General features: G+C 35.7%; 1 protein-coding gene and 2 long non-coding RNA genes across 3 annotated transcripts in view; 2 read left to right on the top strand and 1 right to left on the bottom strand.

The window, feature by feature from the left end:
* Positions 1-1321: 1321 nt before the first annotated feature.
* Positions 1322-22304, top strand: part of LOC141392738 (UDP-glucosyltransferase 2-like) — a 42134-nt gene continuing 21151 nt past the window's right edge. Inside the window, exon 1 of the mRNA XM_073965621.1 lies at positions 1322-2129. Coding sequence (XP_073821722.1) covers positions 1435-2129 — 695 coding nt within the window. The 5' untranslated portion in view covers positions 1322-1434. The remainder of the gene's footprint in view (positions 2130-22304) is intronic.
* Positions 8059-8619, top strand: LOC141392740 (uncharacterized). The gene is made up of 2 exons (XR_012409864.1): positions 8059-8297; positions 8349-8619. It is a non-coding gene; the product is annotated as an uncharacterized lncRNA (long non-coding RNA).
* On the bottom strand, positions 20210-20675 carry LOC141392741 (uncharacterized). Its single transcript, XR_012409865.1, has 2 exons — positions 20462-20675; positions 20210-20389 (listed from the first exon to the last, which is right to left on the bottom strand). It is a non-coding gene; the product is annotated as an uncharacterized lncRNA (long non-coding RNA).

Raw genomic sequence — 22304 nt, 5'->3', positions numbered from 1 at the left:
GCAGGTTTATAAAACGTTTTTGTTGGAATATTTCTTGATTTTATCTGAAAGTTCTTGGTAACTTTTCCAGGTTGAGAATTGAACCCACGTTCCTAATAAAGCGGGTCAACTTTGTTGTAAGATTTATCAGAATGTTCCATTTTACTAAACTATACCAAAAAACTGCGCAATATTTGCATGGGTAGTACAATTATTCAATTTTATTTGATTCAAACCTATTCTGATGATCGCAAAAATTGGACACTTTTTGTACATTTTTTATTATAATTGGGATATTTTCCGAAAATATGGCAACACCGTCAAGTTTTTTCTTGGGAATGTTGGCATAGTATAGGACTCTCAAAAAGTAAATAGTATGGATCTGCAATACGAACCCATCAGAAGATACCTTAACATATAAGAAGAAAAAAATTCAAACCTATTCAGATGACCGCTAGTGTATGGCCAGTCTTGTTATATTCAGTCGAAGTGTGGACGTTAAAAGCGGCAGATATCAAACGACTCGAAGCATTTGAGATGTGGGTGTACCGTCGAGCACTAAAAATACCATGGGTCCTGCATGTATCAAATACTGAAGTATTGCGAAGAATGAATACAACAAGAGAATTATTAAACAACATAAAGAAACGGAAAACGGCATATCTAGGGCACATTATGCGAAACCGTAAATACATCATTCTCCAGGAAATACTGCAAGCAAACATAGAAGGAAGACGTACCAGAGGAAGAAAAGAGATGTCATGGATTCAAAATATCCAACAATGGACAGAATTCCAGAACGCCGAAAATCTAATAAGCATAGCGAGAAATAGAGATATATTTTCCTATTTTGTTAATAATTTATAAAAAACATAAATATGTAATTTTTTTGACAATTGTAATATGATCGCTAACATTCGAAAATCGAATAAGCAATAAAGAAGAAGAAGAGTTGTCAACTCCAAGAATACCTGTCAATTAAATTACGTAAATTCCCAAAAACACTTGTTTTAAATGCAAGTGTAAAATGCGTTTTAATGTAAATTAATCGTAATAAATTAAACTTTTATTTTCAGTACGTTTATATATAACTAAATTTAGTTAATCCAGTTTGTTCCATTCGTCAAATCCATCGCGAACACGACAAATAAGTCCACATAATGGGGTTATAGTACGTTTTCATATAACCGAATTTAATAAATCCACTGGATTTCAAATGTCAATTCGATTCACATTTTCATAGAAACACAAATGATGCCCTGCTCTTGTACATTCCCCTATACCGAAAGTAGCATTCACACGTATTGCCGATACGAGTATGAGTAATCACAACTACCATTTCACTTGATTTATAAAGGTCACCACTATAACAACAGTCAATTGAAATTCTAAAGTTTTTTATTTAGTTTTTCATTACGACTCGGTGCGGAAAGACCGCCGGCACGCGCTAAAAACATGTTACCTACAAAAGTATCTCTACTTGTCACATTTGTTGTGATCGCAAGTTTGTCGCTACAAATTACACCAACAAATGGAGCTAATATTTTGGGCATTTTTACAAGTCATAGTCCATCACATTTAATTGTTCATATGTCGGTTGTAAAAGTATTAGCCGAACGTGGACACAATGTAACCGTGGTGGTAACTCAGAAACCCAAAGTTAATCACAAGGACATTAACGTCATTGTAATACCGCCACTGCCGGAACATGAAGAGATTTTAAATCGTGAAGTTTCCGGTATGGCGATGAAAAAGAATAACATTTTTACTACCGTATCGAATATGTTCGGTTCGCTGCGCCTGCTAATCGACATGCAAAAGGAAACCCTGCAAGATCCACGTTTCACCGCCCTCTATGATAATTCTAAATTTGACCTAGTCATCGTTGGCTTCTTTTTCAATATTTTCCAATTGGGAGCGGCAGCCAAATTTAAGGCACCAGTGGCTATAAGTTGGTCGGGTCCATCAATGATTATGACAGATACTTTGATCGGTAATCCTTTGGAAATGTCATATGTACCCAATATGAATATGGCTCTAAATGTCGGTGAAAAAATGTCGTTCCTCCGGAGAATACAAAATATTATGATGAATGGATTTTTCGATTTGATTATGAAGATAATGGACTTTAGAAGTGAGGGATTTTATAAGTGAGTATTTGTTTAATGGTCGTCTGATACTTAAAAGTTTGGCAATGTTGGCTAGTCCATATCTATGTACATTTAACGAATTTTACATTCAACGTGCTTTATAAAACATGCATCATTTAATTTGTCAATTCCATACAATATCTGTCAATGACGTAAACTCACAAAACTCCTGTTTTACATGGTTTTCGGTGTTTGTGATGTTGTCTCTTATTATTAGTTTCAAGAAACTAGCTAGTGTGACCAAGGACTTTGATGGAGAGAGAGGTGAGGAATATAGTAACCATTTGCCTCTCAATACCTTCTCTCATCGACAAAATGACAATTACCGCAAGGAAAATTGCCTAATGTAGGTATGGACTTAATAATAATAGCTCATTTAGACTAGCCATAAATCCTCGACTGGATTTAAAAAATCCAGTACAAATCTCATTGCATTTAAATATACATTTTGGAGGATTTAAATGACAGTCAGCTGATTTTTGTTCATAGCACAATTACCAAGGTAGATGCATCAGCCCATCTGATTGATTTTGAAACGTCAAAATAATTTTTTGTAAATTGAATTCGTCTCAAAAACATACGACAATACGAGGATTTATTTTGTATGGGAAATCTGGTAGATTTTGGCTGGATTTAGCAAATAAAACCTGATAATGTGCTAAATCCGGCTAATGAAGTCATATCTAAATGGGCTATAAGTCTATCTGTTTTCATCCAATCTGTTATAGCCCATTTTGATATGACTTTATTAGTCGAATTTAGCACATTATCAGGTTTTATTTGCTAAATGCAGCCAAAATCTGCCAGATTTTTCATACAAAAATAAATCCTCGTATTAAGTGGATTTGTTTTAAATCTGGCATAAATCCTCGTATACAATTCTGTTTTTTGCAACATGTTGCTAGAAAATACAAAAAGTTGCAAGCTGGCACAAGAAACAAGGTAGATGCATCGGTGAATTTGCTACACTAAAAATAATTTAAAATGTTAAAATTTGTAAACAAGGCGGAAAAAATAAATTTGATTTTAATCAACCAAGACTAATAATTACGATGTCTAAACGATAAAATAATTTGTTTATTTATTTTAGATGGGCAAACTGCGATAAAATAATTCTTTATTTGCTCTTTAGTTAGCATTAGTAGCATAATGTGCTAACCCTGCGTTTACACATGACAGGACAGTTGAGTTCATGTATTGATTGTCAAAAACCCAAAACTTGCCGCTTTGACGTAGGCGTCCAGACAACTGCAAATCCAGTTGTAAAATTATGAATGAAAATCATCGATTTGTTTTTGTTTTCCGTTCACATATTTTATTTTTGTTCATGTTCTTTTGTTTCCAACACATTTCAATTATTATCTTACTTATTTTTACAAACATTTGTTAACCCGACTGTATGTGAAAATATTACTCTGTTCCAAAACCTGCAAGAAGCTACTACTTTTTACTACGATAACATTTTTTCCTTTATGTTATCGAAAAAAATAGTAAAAATTAGTAGATTCTTGCAGTACTGGAACAGACCATATGATGGACAACTGGAATACAGCCGAAAAATGTATGTATGTGTTAGTAAATCAGAGTTGTATTTAAAGACAAACCGTCTGGTGTAAACGCCTAGTTACATTTTCAGTATTAAACAATAAATTTGTAACTTGACGTATGTTTTTTGAGACGAATTCAATGTACAAAATCATGGTAGAACAAGAAAAGGTAGCAGCAATACCCAGCTGACTGAACTGGGTTGTAGTGTTAGTGTCAAATTTCATATGACATTTTATACATTTATTTCTATTCCGATGTACATTAGGGACATATATTTTTTGAGAAAAAATATAAATCATTCGGAAAAACCATTTCCCAGAAAGACTTCTTCATATCAATGATATGTAACCTCCTCCAAGTTCGAACGATAAGCCGCGCAGTAAATCACCGCTTGTTGAGGCGATACAACGTTTGTTAATATGTGAGGTATTTTGTTAAAATTTAAAAAAATAAGGCCCTAATAAACATGTGCTTCTTTGATTTCTAAAACAAAACATTGAAACAGCTTCTCCTTTTTCTATGAATTTCCAGCGACCCCAAACTTTTCTGCAAGAATTCTACTTTCTGCGAGAATTTATGCATTTAGTGGAATGATGTGGAACCATAAAAATTGAAAATGTAACGAATTTTCATTCATGTTTTCCAAAATATTCAACCAAATGTGAAAAATTATTAGTTTTTTAAATTCCAATAATTTATAGACATTTCCTTGTTTTGTTTACAAATATAACTGGCAGTAACGTTACAAACAAAAACAAATTCCTTTGTGGTTGTTGTTCGAGTTGTATTTGTTGTAGTATTAACTTTACCTTATATTTGTTCTACCATGGTACAAAATATTAATTTGAGGTTTCAAATTCGATCAGATTGGCTGATACATCTACCTCGGTAATTGTGCTATGAACAAAAATCAGCTGACTGCCATTTAAATCCTCCAAAATGTATATCTAAATGCAATGAGATTTGTACTGGATTTATTAAATCCAGTCGAGGATTTATGGCTAGTCTAAATGAGCTATTAAATTTATTGTAATTGCGAATTAATCGTATGTATGAAAACCATGATGTTCCTAAAACGCCGTTTGAATAATACTATGTTTACATTTACGAAATCCACTCGATTTCAACTGTCAATTCCATTGCTCAAACGTCAAATGAAATCCAATCGATTTCAGATGAGTTTTCATTTGACGTATACACAAAGGAATTGACAGATGAAATCGAGTGGATTTCGTAAAAGTAAACATAGTATAAGACTCTTTATGGGGTCAACCTTCTTTATGAGGATTTATTTGACGTCTACACAATGGAAGTGACATTTGAAATACCGCGGATTTATTAAATCCGGTTATATGCAAACGTGGACCGACTTCCGTATTGTCAGTTGCTTTTTATTCGTGCATGAAACTAGGGGTTCTTAACAATTTCCCCACTACTGCAATTTCATAAAATTACTCTAGTATGGAACTCGATATAAGAACCCCTAGTTTCATGCACGAATACAAAGCAACTGACAATACGGAAGTCGGCCGTGCTGTTATCAGACCATACATACATATCATGGTACAATAATACAGGTAGCATTATCAAGCCAGCTGATGGTAACATAATGTGTCAATTGCATTGAACTGATGTCAAAATCTTATGTTACCAACAATTGCCGATGCGGCTACCTGTGTATTTGTACCATGATACATATGTTTCATAATCCCAGCAAAAATTTGAATCCGTAGATGCAGTTTAAGCAGTACAAGTGAACAGTGCGTTTGTCGTTGGAGTACATCTTTTCCTATAAATTAAATTTGCTTCCACAGCACACAGCTAGGATGCACTCCATTTTAGATCCAAATCACGGCTATTGATGTTGTGCTTTGGATTGAATTTATATGCATTCTTCGGATAGTGTTTTTAATCAGTCTAAAGATGCAATAAAAATGCAAGCCTTTGCAAAATATCCCAGAATAAATAAAATGCATTTATTTTTTGTGTAAAACAAGAATACAAAGAAATTTATTATTGCTCTGTTCCAGAACCTGCAAGAAGCTACTATTTTTTACTACGATAACATTTTTTCCTTTATGTTATCGGAAAAAATAGTAAAAATTAGTAGATTCTTGCAGTTCTGGAACAGACCATATATAAACACATATTAAAAGAGTTTCCATTAAATTCAATCGCAATTGAGCTTACTTCCTCCGTTCTCCATTTAATCCAAGCGCATCTGATTTTGCTTCATCATCCTAAAGGCCAGAACAGAATAAATCGTCGCTTGCTTTAGCTTTGTTCCTTTACGTGCAAGAATCTTCAAGTTTTACAACTTTTTACTCGAAAAGCGTTCCTTTACTTCAGACACCATACAATTCATATGGAAGTAGATTACAACTTTTGCTACTTTTGCCAGTTTTACCATTTTCAAAAGTAAAGGAATAGACCATTTGCTTGCTTCCCCAAATGTCAAATTATAAAGGAATGCCAGAGCCTCTTTATAAATCCACCTGCGTTCCCATTTAGGAGGCTCTGGCATTTCTTTATAATTTGACATTTGGGAAGCAAGCGATGACAGGACAGTTGAGTTCATGTATTGATTGTCAAAAGCCCAAAACTTCCCTGTGTGACGTAGGCGTCCAGACAACTGCAAAAACAGTTGTAAAATTATGAATGAAAATCATCGATTTCTTTTCGTTTTCCGTTCACACATTTTGTTTTTTACATATTATTTTGTTTTCAGCACATTTGAATTATCATCTCACAAACTGTCTGTAAACGCCTAGTAAAGGTTTTTTATAGCCCTGTTTCTTTACGTGCAAGAATCTTCAAGTTTTACAACTTTTTACTCGAAAAGCGTTCCTTTACTTCAGACACCATACAATTCATATGGAAGTAGATTACAACTTTTGCTACTTTTGCCAGTTTTACCATTTTCAAAAGTAAAGGAACAGACCATATGTTGCCTTCCCATCACTAGTTCAGCTTTCGTCATGAACTCCAACTCCACTCCATTAACAATTTCCGTTTTGTGAATTACCTCAAAAATGTTCGCAACTTAAGTTTTTAATTTTTTATTTTATAACAAATTCTTAGAAATTGACACACTTTTTTTTGTTTTGCCAGCGGCGGGTAGGCTAACAAACTGGCTTGTTTGTGGGGATCTTTCAGCAAGTGCATATAAAATGTATCTAACGGAGTGCATTTTTCAGTACTCCGTGTGGACTGAATCGAAGGATGTAGTGAAATAATAAATCTACATGCACAACTTCCAAAATTTTTTGCTGGGAATGCAATGTGATGTTGTTGTAGTTACTGGTTAATAATTCTAAAGCCACACGTTGAAACTTTTATACGAAACTTTCACAGCTTTTGGGAGAGAGCAGAGGTAAGGAGCTCATTCATCTCCGCTCTCTCCCAAGAGCTATGAAAGTTTCAATGTGTGGCTTTAGAGTAAGGTGATTGAAAGTCCTTCAAGCTTTCAACATTTTTGTTTATTTTTTTCATACGATTAATTCACAATAATAATGAATTTGACTGATTGGATGAAATCAGCTGGCCCGCTTCACCTTATGTATTGCCCCATGTTGTACATCATAATGCCAAAGACGTATAGATATAAAGACTCGAAGAAATGATTATTCCAAAAACATGTGATAATAGTTCCACATTTTGGTTACAGATGGCTACACAACTCACTGGAATTGATAACAGCAATGCCAATCGTTTTTGATTCCCATTTCTCGTGGCAGAAAACATTAACGTTGTATTTTGTGGCTGAAATTTATTTCTCTACTTTTTTTATTGTTTATTTAATAAAAAAATCAGAAGTGAATGCCGTCAAACTTGAGTTTTAATGTTTTTCTTGTCAATATTCCAATGAGTAACAGTTTTCTGGGTCTATCTTGTATTGCCACTAAACTTGAGTTGCGTTGTCAGTTGTCTGCGCGACTGAGACGAAATATTGTACCCATGGTACAATAATTCTTAGGTAGGCCACAGCTAACAGCTGATTACAATTTTTTTTTGTTATGGCTTAATCTGTCAAAACCGTGTTGACATGCAGAGTTGATATTTATTATTGATCAAAAAATTCAACTCTGTTTTGTGTTAATTTCAACATTTCGTTCTTCTTCTTCTTTGTATACTCATCCGTTATCATTCATCAAAACAATTTTGACGTTTTAAGCCATAGCGACAGGGTTGTATTTTTTTTTGCGATTCTCATACCTGGCCTACCTATGAATTATTGTACCATGATTGTACCATTAATGTCAACTCAACTGGGTGGTCGATAAACATGTTATCGATCAGTGTTTTTTCAAACTTGTGACCTCTATTCGCCAAAAAAAAAAAAAAACATTTTAAAAATAAAGCGCTTTGGATAACTCTTTTGTGTATTCTGGACAATATTTTAATATTTTGGCTGAGTTTCGAGCAAATTTGGAAAACCACCCAAGATTGGAATATAACCTGCCCATTGAATCTTCGGATCGTCAAGTTTTATTTGCTGTCCCAAAAAATGATAAGTTCGGTGGAATTATTTTTTGATGATGAAGAAAATATACAGGACAATGCATCTATTAGAAGAAATTTGAGGGACAAGTCGAATCCATTGGAATTGCCATCTGCACTGTAAGCTGATGATCATGTGGAAAGATCTGTATAATCAGTAAATTATCTCAGGTTTAAGGCGTATTTTGGATTGCCAAAGGATGCCGCAGTTTACGTTGTGGAAACGTTAAAGGATGACTTCAAAGAAAGTTACAGATCAACAGGAATACCCCCACTTTTAAAAGTGTGCGCAGCGTTGCGATTCTTGGAGGACGGAAGTTTCCAAAAGTCCCATGGCAATGATTTCAACAATTGCATGGCTCAATCTACATTGTCGAGAGTATTGAAGGAAGTTGTCCACTTGATAGAGGACAAATTGTGCCAAAATTGGATCGTTTCGAAGTTGACAGAGGAGGAGAAAAGGCAAAATAAAAACCATTTTTATTCAAAAACGAAATTCCCTGGTGTAGTCAGCTATATAGATGGAACTCATGTGCACATTGGATTTTCACTTAATTTATCAATTAATATTTCGAACTGCTGCTTTGTCGTTATTTTCACCATATTGATACACAAAATTAATTAATGATGCAAAGAATCAATAATTGTTAACAAAATGTTTATTTTTCCTTCTATTTTACTTCTTGTTTCTTCGAAAATGTTCACTGCAACTGAAAATTGGTGGTTGCTGAAAAACAGCCGCTTCGTCAACTGAGATTCGCAACTTCAGTTGAGAGTTGCCATACGTGGATCAATTTTGACAACTGGCAACGCCACTCAACGATAATTGTTATCGACGATCGACCCCTTCGTTTAACAGAATGTTGCTATGATATCGTAGCAACAGAGGTTAACTCCCTCTACAGTTAATTTTTAACAATTGACTTTTCCTATCTTATAATATTGACATCTTTGATAATGCAATAAATAGGGTGAACTAGACTATTTTGAATGAAAGTCCTTCACACTGTCAAAACTTTTGTTTACGTTTTCATACGATTCATTCACAATAACAATGATTTTGACAGATCGGTTGAAATCAGTAGTGGAATTCTGTAACACATTTTTTGAGTTACCGACAAATGTCGGTAAAATTAAACGCATCAATAAAAGTTGACAACTCTGTTGATACTGTTCGTTAATTACCGAAATTATAAGAATTTTAATTTTACCGATTTATGTCGGTAATGCTTGGTTTACATTTACGAAATCCATTCGATTTCAACTGTCAAATCCATAGGTTAAACGTCAAATGAAATCCAGATGAGATTTCATTTGACGTTTGAGCTATGGAATTGACAGTTGAAATCAAGTAGATTTCGTAAATGTAAACTTAGCATAAGTCAAAAAATGAGTTACAGAATTCCACTACAGCTGACCTTAGCCCCAAAATGCGTTCCCGTACACCAAAAAAGTTGTAAAATGTTCACTTCTCTTTGAACAAAAAGGTTTCTTTAGAAACCGTTTACACGACAAATTTGAGCGAGCAACTATGTGCAACATGTTTGCCGGCCGACTTTGACATTTGTTCTAGATTTTTTTGATGTTTCTGCCATTTTTCCACCCATTTTCGACAGTTTGGCCTTTTGACACTTTTATCATTAAAAAAGTACTGGAACGAAGCTTATGTATTGCAGAATGCTGTACCAGTAGCTGCAACAAGAAAACTATTTTGATTGAAAGTACTTCAAGCTTTCAAAATTTTTGTTTACATAGGATTAATTCACAATAACAATAAATTTGACAGATTGGATGAAATGAGCCGGATTTAAGGGCCAAGCCAGTTGCTCGGCCTTCTTTCTTCTTTTATTTTTATTATGTCAGAAATGAAGCACTAAAGCAAGGCAAGCAGGCGAGGCAGCTCATGTACCCAGGCCTTAAAGGCCTCGTCACATAATAGGATTTCTGGCTTAATTCATTTAGTTGCATGTTCTTCCGGCTTTAAATCAAAAGTCAAAGCATACGAAAATTCTGTTTCACCACTCATTCAGCCGCGTAAAGTTGCCTCACCTTATTAGGAAAATTGCCTAATGTAGATATGGACTATGTTTGAGGAAGAGAGAGGTGAGGCATATGGTAACCCTTTGCCTCTCAACACCCTCTTTCACCGACAAACTGACAATTGCCGCAAGGAAAATTGCCTAATGTACACCATTTTCACATGTAATTCGAAGAATTTCAGTTGTAACTTGATAATTTCATTTGAAATTCGAAACATTTCACTTGTAATTTGAGAATTCCATTTGAATTTCGAATTATTTCATTTGTAAATTGAGAATTCAATTTGAATTTCGAATTATTTCATTTGTAATTTGAATTTTTTCATTTGTAAATCGAATTATTTCATTTGTAATTCGAATTTTTCTACTTTTAATTTGAATTTTTCTATTTGTAAATCGGAGTTTTTTCATTTGGAATTTCAAATGCAAAAATTCAAATTACAAATGGAAAAATTCGAATTACAAATGAAATAATTCGAATTACAAATTAAAAAAATCAAATTACAAATGAAATGATTCGAACTTCAAATGGAATTCTCAAATTACAAATGAAATAATTTGAAATTCAATTGGAATTCTCAAATTACAAGTGAAATGTTTCGAATTACAACTGAAATTATTCGAATTACATATGAAAATGGTGTAGATATGGACTTACTTGAATCATAATAGTCCATTTTTACATTTAGGCAATTTTCCTTGCGGCAATTGTCAGTTTGTAGGTGAGAGAGGGTGCTGAGAGGCAAATACTATGTTTACATTCACGAAATCCACTCGATTTCAACTGTCAATTCCATTACTCAAACGTCAAATGAAATCCAATCGATTTCAGATGAGTTTTCATTTGACGTATACCCAAAGTTATTGACAGATGAAATTGAGTGGATTTCGTAAATGTAAACATAGTAAAAGGGTTACCATATGCCTCACCTCCCTCTTCTTCAAACTGACAATTGCCACAAGGAAAATTGCCTAATATATATATATATATATGTCGTGTGATTATTTCAGGGACATTTTTTCGACACAGTGATTTTTTCGGGGACATTTTGAAATTTTCGGGACAGTCCCCGAAATTTTATTTATTCTGAGGTTATTTTGGGGACATGTTAATTTTAGGGACATTTAATGTACAAATTTATGTTGCATGTTTAATTTCAAGTTCACTTTATATTTGTTCGATGTATATATTCGTTTTATGTATATATAGCAATTATATCCAATTTTTTCCTAAAAATTAAGTATTTATTTCCTCCAGGGTTACCACTTTTCATGGAATTTCTGACAATTTTTAACGCCGTTGAAACATGTTTATTAGACCAACTTTGAAGTAACTTAGTTACGTCAACAACTATTACAAAGAAGAAGAGTATCAATAACAAAGAGTATTGTCATAGAAGGCAAAAAATTGAACAATAATTGGCCTACATCATATTAATTGAGTCTTGTGTGTAAATTAATGAGCAGATAGACTTCGTGGCGAAATAGAAACAGCAAAAAAGATTCAGACGTGGATGCAAAAAACGGAACAAGTCTAATTTAGGGGCACCTCACGGATCGGGCTGAAATTCCCGGGGGAAGTTTATGCTTCCTGAGATATGGGTCTTAACATTTGGAAAATGGCTTAATTTAACATCGCTACCTTGTTTATGGACACCTGTCGAATCGGGCTAAAAATCCTATCATAGTTACTTCTTGTTACACTATTCGCAACTATATATAGATTACCGGGGGAAGTCCACACTTTCCGAGATATGGGTCTTGACTTTTTACTCGCCATTATTAATTAACCAATGGGTATCATTTTAAAACACAGGAAGAGTGATTTCTAAAGAGTTCTTAATTTTAAAGGAAATTAAATTTCCTAATAATAATTTATTAAATTAATAATAGGTTTTCTATAGACACGAAGACTCCTTAAGTGGTCTTCTATAGAATAGAAGTCGCCTTAAGAGGTCTTCATTAGAATAGATGACATATTAATAGGTCTTCTATAGAACGGTGAACGATGTCTTTTGTAAAATCAAAGGCGCTTTGAGAGGTCTTCTATATAGAATCGAAGCCGCCTTAACAGGTCTTACAAGGAATAGAAGTAGCCTTAAAAAGTCTTCGTTAAAATCGAAGACGCCTTAAGAGGTCTTCTATAGAATAAAAGACGACTTAAGAGGTCTTCTACAGAATAGAAGACGCCTTTAGGGGTCTTCTATATAATAGAAGACGCCTTAAGGGGTCTTCTATATAATAGAAGACGCCTTAAGGGGTCTTCTATAGAACGGTACACGCCTTATGAAGTCGTCTACTTAATAAAAGACTTAAGAGGTATTCTATACAATAGAAGGCGACTTAAGAGGTCTTCTATAGAATAGAAGACGAGTTAAGAGGTCTTCTATAGAATAGAAGACGCCTTAAGAGGTCTTCTATAGAATAGAAGACGCCTTAAGAGGTCTTCTATAGAATAGAAGACGCCTTAAGAGGTATTCTATAGAATAGAAGACGCCTTAAGAGGTCTTCTATAGAATAAAAGACACATTAAGAGGTCTTCTAAAGAATAGAAGACGTCTTAAGAGGTATTCTATATAATAGAAGACGCCTTAAGGGGTCTTCTATAGAACGGTACACGCCTTATGAAGTCGTCTACATAATATAAGTCTATTATTATGTAGACGACTTCATAAGGCGTGTACCGTTCTATAGAAGACCCCTTAAGGCGTCTTCTATTATATAGAGTACCTCTTAAGAGGTCTTCTATTCAATAGAACGCGACTTAAGAGGTCTTCTGTACAATAGAAGACGCCTTAATAAGTCTTCTGTACAATAGAAGACGCCTTAATAGGTCTTCTATAGAATATAAGACGCCTTAAGCGGTCTTCTATAGAATAGAAGACCCTTAAGAGGTCTTCTATTGTAAAGACACCTTAAGAGGTCTTCTATAGAATAGAAGACGCCTTAATCTTCTATAGAATAGAAGACGCCTTAAAGGTCTTCTATAGAATAGAAGACGCCTTAAGGTGTCTTTACAATAGAAGACGCCTTACGATGTCTTCTATAGAATAGAAGACGCCTTAAGAGGTCTTCTATACAATAGAGGACACCTTAAGAGGTCTTCTGTACAATATAAAACGCCTTAAGAGGTCTTCTATAGAATAGAAGACACCTTAAGAGGTCTTCCATACAATAGAAGACAGCTTAAGAGGTCTTCCATACAATAGAAGACGCCTTAAGAGGTCTTCTATAGAATAGAAGACATCTTAAGAGGTGATCTATAGAATAAAAGACGACTTAAGAGGTATTCTATAGAATAGGAGACGCCTTAGGAAGTCTTCTATACAATAGAAGACGCCTTAAAAAGATACCCTACGGCATCTCATATTCCATCGAAGATTCCCTACGGCATCTTCTATTCTATAGAAGATACCCTACGGCATCTTCTATTCTATAGAAGATACCCTACGGCATCTTCTATTCTATAGAAGATACCCTACGGCATCTTCTATTCTATAGAAGATACCCTACGGCATCTTCTATTCTATAGAAGATACCCTACGGCATCTTCTATTCTATAGAAGATACCCTACGGCATCTTCTATTCTATAGAAGATACCCTACGGCATCTTCTATTCTATAGAAGATACCCTACGGCATCTTCTATTCTATAGAAGATACCCTACGGCATCTTCTATTCTATAGAAGATACCCTACGGCATCTTCTATTCTATAGAAGATACCCTACGGCATCTTCTATTCTATAGAAGATACCCTACGGCATCTTCTATTCTATAGAAGATACCCTACGGCATCTTCTATTCTATAGAAGATACCCTACGGCATCTTCTATTCTATAGAAGATACCCTACGGCATCTTCTATTCTATAGAAGATACCCTACGGCATCTTCTATTCTATAGAAGATACCCTACGGCATCTTCTATTCTATAGAAGATACCCTACGGCATCTTCTATTCTATAGAAGATACCCTACGGCATCTTCTATTCTATAGAAGATACCCTACGGCATCTTCTATTCTATAGAAGATACCCTACGGCATCTTCTATTCTATAGAAGATACCCTACGGCATCTTCTATTCTATAGAAGATACCCTACGGCATCTTCTATTCTATAGAAGATACCCTACGGCATCTTCTATTCTATAGAAGATACCCTACGGCATCTTCTATTCTATAGAGGATACCCTACGGCATCTTCTATTCTATAGAAAATACCCTACGGCATCTTCTATTCTATAGAAGATACCCTACGGCATCTTCTATTCTATAGAAGATACCCTACGGCATCTTCTATTCTATAGAAGATACCCTACGGCATCTTCTATTCGATAGAAGATACCCTACGGCATCTTCTATTCGATAGAAGATACCCTACGGCATCTTCTATTCTATAGAAGATACCCTACGGCATCTTCTATTCGATAGAAGATACCCTACGGCATCTTCTATTCGATAGAAGATACCCTACGGCATCTTCTATTCTATAGAAGATACCCTACGGCATCCTCTATTCTATAGAAGATACCCTACGGTATCGTCTATTCTATAGAAGATACCCTACGTCATCTTCTATTCTATAGAAGATACCCTACGGCATCCTCTATTTTATAGAAGATACCCTACGGCATACTATATTCTATAGAAGATACCCTACGGTATCGTCTATTCTATAGAAGATACCCTACGTCATCTTCTATTCTATAGAAGATACCCTACGGCATCCTCTATTTTATAGAAGATACCCTACGGCATCCTCTATTCTATAGAAGATACCCTACGGCATCCTCTATTCTATAGAAGATACCCTACGGCATCCTCTATTCTATAGAAGATACCCTACGGCATCCTCTATTCTATAGAAGATACCCTACGTCATCTTCTATTCTATAGAAGATACACTACGGTATCGTCTATTCTATAGAAGATACCCTACGTCATCTTCTATTCTATAGAAGATACCCTACGGCATCTTCTATTCTATAGAAGATACCCTACGGCATCTTCTATTCTATAGAAGATACCCTACGGCATCTTCTATTCTATAGAAGATACCCTACGGCATCTTCTATTCTATAGAAGATACCCTACGGCATCTTCTATTCTATAGAAGATACCCTACGGCATCTTCTATTCTATAGAAGATACCCTACGGCATCTTCTATTCTATAGAAGATACCCTACGGCATCCTCTATTCGACAGAAGATACCCTACGGCATCTTCTATTCTATAGAAGATACCCTACGGCATCTTCTATTCTATAGAAGATACCCTACGGCATCTTCTATTCTATAGAAGATACCCTACGGCATCCTCTATTCGACAGAAGATACCCTACGGCATCTTCTATTCTATAGAAGATACCCTACGGCATCTTCTATTCTATAGAAGATACCCTACGGCATCTTCTATTCTATAGAAGATACCCTACGGCATCTTCTATTCTATAGAAGATACCCTACGGCATCTTCTATTCGATAGAAGATACCCTACGGCATCTTCTATTCGATAGAAGATACCCTACGGCATCTTCTATTCTATAGAAGATACCCTACGGCATCTTCTATTCTATAGAAGATACCCTACGGCATCTTCTATTCGATAGAAGATACCCTACGGCATCTTCTATTCGATAGAAGATACCCTACGGCATCTTCTATTCGATAGAAGATACCCTACGGCATCTTCTATTCGATAGAAGATACCCTACGGCATCTTCTATTCGATAGAAGATACCCTACGGCATCTTCTATTCGATAGAAGATACCCTACGGCATCTTCTATTCTATAGAAGATACCCTACGGCATCCTCTATTCGATAGAAGATACCCTACGGCATCTTCTATTCTATAGAAGATACCCTACGGCATCCTCTATTCGATAGAAGATACCCTACGGCATCTTCTATTCTATAGAAGATACCCTACGGCATCCTCTATTCTATAGAAGATACCCTACGGTATCGTCTATTCTATAGAAGATACCCTACGTCATCTTCTATTCTATAGAAGATACACTACGGTATCGTCTATTCTATAGAAGATACCCTACGTCATCTTCTATTCTATAGAAGATACCCTACGGCATCCTCTATTTTATAGAAGATACCCTACGGCATCCTCTATTCTATAGAAGATACCCTACGGCATCCTCTATTCTATAGAAGATACCCTACGGCATCCTCTATTTTATAGAAGATACCCTACGGCATCCTCTATTCTATAGAAGATACGCTACGGCATCCTCTATTCTATAGAAGATACCCTACGGCATCCTCTATTCTATAGAAGATACCCTACGGCATCTTCTATTCTATAGAAGATACCCTACGGCATCTTCTATTCTATAGAAGATACCCTACGGCATCTTCTATTCTATAGAAGATACCCTACGGCATCTTCTATTCTATAGAAGATACCCTACGGCATCTTCTATTCTATAGAAGATACCCTACGGCATCTTCTATTCTATAGAAGATACCCTACGGCATCTTCTATTCTATAGAAGATACCCTACGGCATCTTCTATTCTATAGAAGATACCCTACGGCATCTTCTATTCTATAGAAGATACCCTACGGCATCTTCTATTCTATAGAAGATACCCTACGGCATCTTCTATTCTATAGAAGATACCCTACGGCATCTTCTATTCTATAGAAGATACCCTACGGCATCTTCTATTCTATAGAAGATACCCTACGGCATCCTCTATTCGATAGAAGATACCCTACGGCATCTTCTATTCTATAGAAGATACCCTACGGCATCTTCTATTCTATAGAAGATACCCTACGGCATCTTCTATTCTATAGAAGATACCCTACGGCATCTTCTATTCTATAGAAGATACCCTACGGCATCTTCTATTCTATAGAAGATACCCTACGGCATCTTCTATTCTATAGAAGATACCCTACGGCATCCTCTATTCTATAAAAGATACCATACGGCATCTTCTATTCTATAGAAGATACCCTACGGCATCCTCTATTCGACAGAAGATACCCTACGGCATCTTCTATTCTATAGAAGATACCCTACGGCATCTTCTATTCTATAGAAGATACCCTACGGCATCTTCTATTCTATAGAAGATACCCTACGGCATCTTCTATTCTATAGAAGATACCCTACGGCATCTTCTATTCTATAGAAGATACCCTACGGCATCTTCTATTCTATAGAAGATACCCTACGGCATCCTCTATTCGACAGAAGATACCCTACGGCATCTTCTATTCTATAGAAGATACCCTACGGCATCCTCTATTCGACAGAAGATACCCTACGGCATCTTCTATTCTATAGAAGATACCCTACGGCATCTTCTATTCTATAGAAGATACCCTACGGCATCTTCTATTCGATAGAAGATACCCTACGGCATCTTCTATTCGATAGAAGATACCCTACGGCATCTTCTATTCTATAGAAGATACCCTACGGCATCTTCTATTCGATAGAAGATACCCTACGGCATCTTCTATTCGATAGAAGATACCCTACGGCATCTTCTATTCTATAGAAGATACCCTACGGCATCCTCTATTCGATAGAAGATACCCTACGGCATCTTCTATTCTATAGAAGATACCCTACGGCATCCTCTATTCTATAGAAGATACCCTACGGCATCTTCTATTCTATAGAAGATACCCTACGGCATCCTCTATTCTATAGAAGATACCCTACGGCATCCTCTATTCTATAGAAGATACCCTACGGCATCCTCTATTCTATAGAAGATACACTACGGTATCGTCTATTCTATAGAAGATACCCTACGGCATCTTCTATTCTATAGAAGATACCCTACGGCATCCTCTATTCTATAGAAGATACCCTACGGCATCCTCTATTTTATAGAAGATACCCTACGGCATCCTCTATTTTATAGAAGATACCCTACGGCATCCTCTATTTTATAGAAGATACCCTACGGCATCCTCTATTCTATAGAAGATACCCTACGGCATCTTCTATTCTATAGAAGATACCCTACGGCATCTTCTATTCTATAGAAGATACCCTACGGCATCTTCTATTCTATAGAAGATACCCTACGGCATCTTCTATTCTATAGAAGATACCCTACGGCATCTTCTATTCTATAGAAGATACCCTACGGCATCTTCTATTCTATAGAAGATACCCTACGGCATCTTCTATTCTATAGAAGATACCCTACGGCATCTTCTATTCTATAGAAGATACCCTACGGCATCTTCTATTCTATAGAAGATACCCTACGGCATCTTCTATTCTATAGAAGATACCCTACGGCATCTTCTATTCTATAGAAGATACCCTACGGCATCTTCTATTCTATAGAAGATACCCTACGGCATCTTCTATTCTATAGAAGATACCCTACGGCATCTTCTATTCTATAGAGGATACCCTACGGCATCTTCTATTCTATAGAAAATACCCTACGGCATCTTCTATTCTATAGAAGATACCCTACGGCATCTTCTATTCTATAGAAGATACCCTACGGCATCTTCTATTCTATAGAGGATACCCTACGGCATCTTCTATTCTATAGAAAATACCCTACGGCATCTTCTATTCTATAGAAGATACCCTACGGCATCTTGTATTCTATAGAAGATACCCTACGGCATCTTCTATTCTATAGAAGATACCCTACGGCATCCTCTATTCGATAGAAGATACCCTACGGCATCTTCTATTCTATAGAAGATACCCTACGGCATCTTCTATTCTATAGAAGATACCCTACGGCATCTTCTATTCTATAGAAGATACCCTACGGCATCCTCTATTCTATAGAAGATACCATACGGCATCTTCTATTCTATAGAAGATACCCTACGGCATCCTCTATTCGACAGAAGATACCCTACGGCATCCTCTATTCGACAGAAGATACCCTACGGCATCTTCTATTCTATAGAAGATACCCTACGGCATCTTCTATTCTATAGAAGATACCCTACGGCATCTTCTATTCTATAGAAGATACCCTACGGCATCTTCTATTCTATAGAAGATACCCTACGGCATCCTCTATTCGACAGAAGATACCCTACGGCATCTTCTATTCTATAGAAGATACCCTACGGCATCTTCTATTCTATAGAAGATACCCTACGGCATCTTCTATTCGATAGAAGATACCCTACGGCATCTTCTATTCGATAGAAGATACCCTACGGCATCTTCTATTCTATAGAAGATACCCTACGGCATCTTCTATTCTATAGAAGATACCCTACGGCATCTTCTATTCGATAGAAGATACCCTACGGCATCTTCTATTCGATAGAAGATACCCTACGGCATCTTCTATTCTATAGAAGATACCCTACGGCATCTTCTATTCTATAGAAGATACCCTACGGCATCTTCTATTCTATAGAAGATACCCTACGGCATCTTCTATTCTATAGAAGATACCCTACGGCATCTTCTATTCTATAGAAGATACCCTACGGCATCTTCTATTCTATAGAAGATACCCTACGGCATCTTCTATTCTATAGAAGATACCCTACGGCATCTTCTATTCTATAGAAGATACCCTACGGCATCTTCTATTCTATAGAAGATACCCTACGGCATCTTCTATTCTATAGAAGATACCCTACGGCATCTTCTATTCTATAGAAGATACCCTACGGCATCTTCTATTCTATAGAAGATACCCTACGGCATCTTCTATTCTATAGAAGATACCCTACGGCATCTTCTATTCTATAGAAGATACCCTACGGCATCTTCTATTCTATAGAAGATACCCTACGGCATCTTCTATTCTATAGAAGATACCCTACGGCATATTCTATTCTATAGAAGATACCCTACGGCATCTTCTATTTTATAGAAGATACCCTACGGCATTTATATTCTATAGAAGATACCCTACGGCATCTTCTATTCTATAGAAGATACCCTACGGCATCTTCTATTCTATAGTAGATACACTACGGGATCTTCTATTCTATAGAAAATACCCTACGATTTCATGATTTTTATTTATTGACGAAAATACATATGTAGACATGTTAAAATATAAATGGATCAGGAACAGAAATCCTTTTTTATTGTCCTTGTCCACGGATGAAAGTTAGCTCCCATTTCTAAAAGCAGGCTCTCTGACTGGTCCGATATATTCGGTGTCTTCTTCATATGTTTGTCCTCCTAGGTAAAGGAAACATTTTACATTTCGTGAAACATTGGACTAGTCATCCTAAACGAAAATTATCCTCTTACCTTATAGAATGGAGAAAATTGTGTTGAAAGGCTCCTCGTAAACAAATATCCAAGTATTTGTTTTGTTGTCCTAGGTTTTAGTTATTGTAACTAAATTTTGTTCGGCGTCTATATTTGTAATAATTTAGGCATTCATGAGATACAGACCTATTTTTTCGTAGACGCGTTGCATATATAGTAAAGAAGTCCTCATTTAAAAATTAGCGCTCTACACTTTCGCAAAGGCGAGAAAATCGATCTATATTCGTGTAAAACAAGAAAATTTTACAAAATTTGTTTATTCCACAAAAAAAACTTTAGCGCCATTGTTTTGACACATGAAGAACTCTTTGTCACTTGTTTTATTTTTTGCCTGCGTTCGAATTGTGTATATGGTGTATGCCAACACAACAAACTGGGTTATTAATATAAACAATTTTATAGGCCGTTTACATATAACCGGGTTAACCCAGTGGGTCTGGGTTTCAAATGTCATTTCCATTGTGTATACTTCAAATAAATCCTCATAAAGAAGGTTAACCCTGCAAAAAACTATAATCTAAACGCCGTATTATAGATTTATAGCAATTAAAAAAAATAAGTATTTTGAATAATAATTTTTATGACAACCTACGTTTACATACCCAGCAAAATAAATTGGAAGTAGTGCAATGTGGACTAGTTCTGTCACGGAATGTTTTGATACAGTTCAAACGGAATAGAGCTTGATTTCTCAAATTTGGACTGAAGGTCACTGATGAAGAGTAAAAAAAATGTTCCAAAGGGTTTTTGAAAACCATGAGCGTAAGAAAAGTACTAAATGGTAAGAAATTTGGTACAATTTGGATTTGAGTGAACGAATAGACCTGGAATCCTTAAATTTGGAATTGGAAATCAGTTGGAGTGTAGGATAAAGGTAGTTTTGGAAATTCGATCTTATAGTAAACGGATAGCGCTTGAGGTCTGAAATATGAAATTAGGATTACTGTTGGATTTTAGGACTGAAGAAGTTTTGGAAATTCATAAAGAAAAGTATTAAGTGGTACTACATTTGGAACAATTTGGATTTTGGTGGACGGATAGAGCTGGAACCCTTGGATTTGGTAAAACTACTGTTGGAGTGTAGGATTGAGACATGTAGGTAGTTTTTGAAATTTGTACATATTGGCACGAATTGTACCAACTGGTACTAAATAGTACAATTTTGATTTGAGTGCACGAATAGCGCTGGAATCCTGTTATTTGGAGTTAAGGTTACTGTTGGGGTGAAGGATTGAGGTAGTTTTGGAAAATCGTACGAAGAGGACTTAACGGTACTTAGTTTGGTACAATTTGTTATTGGACGAATTTTGACTTAATATTACTGTTATTATTTGGTATTAATGTTAGCACAGTTTATACAGTTGGCCATTCAGAGTTCTGTTAACAACATTTGACAACAAACATAATAGATTGTTCATTATTGTGATTTGATTTCCTTTGTATTTTATGTATTTGACAGCAAACTAAATAGTCAGGGCTAACTAGTTTGGGCTGAATGGCCAACTGTATAAACTGTGAATGTTAGTGTAGGATTGATATAAGTGGTTGTCAGGGTGAGTGTTGCTGTGTAGCGTATATGGAGGTGGTTTAAGAAGTACGTGCATACCATACATATACGAAAAGTACTAAATCGTTCTAAATTTGGTATCGGGTGTAGAGTCACTGTTTGTGTGTGGAGTTAGCATATGCAGATAGATGACTTTGTAAATACATACTATGAAAAGTACTAAATGTTTCAGAATTTGCTACAATTTGTTTTTGTGTAAAGGGGTTTTTGGAAAGCCGTCCTAGAAAGGTACGAAAAATACTACAGGGTACTAAA

Source organism: Musca autumnalis, unplaced genomic scaffold (genome assembly GCF_047663935.1).
Source record: "Musca autumnalis isolate F117 unplaced genomic scaffold, ASM4766393v1 scaffold_2, whole genome shotgun sequence".
NCBI lineage: Eukaryota > Metazoa > Arthropoda > Insecta > Diptera > Muscidae > Musca > Musca autumnalis.
The sequence above is the reverse complement of the archived record's forward strand: the minus strand, read 5'-3'. Positions and strand labels throughout refer to the sequence as shown.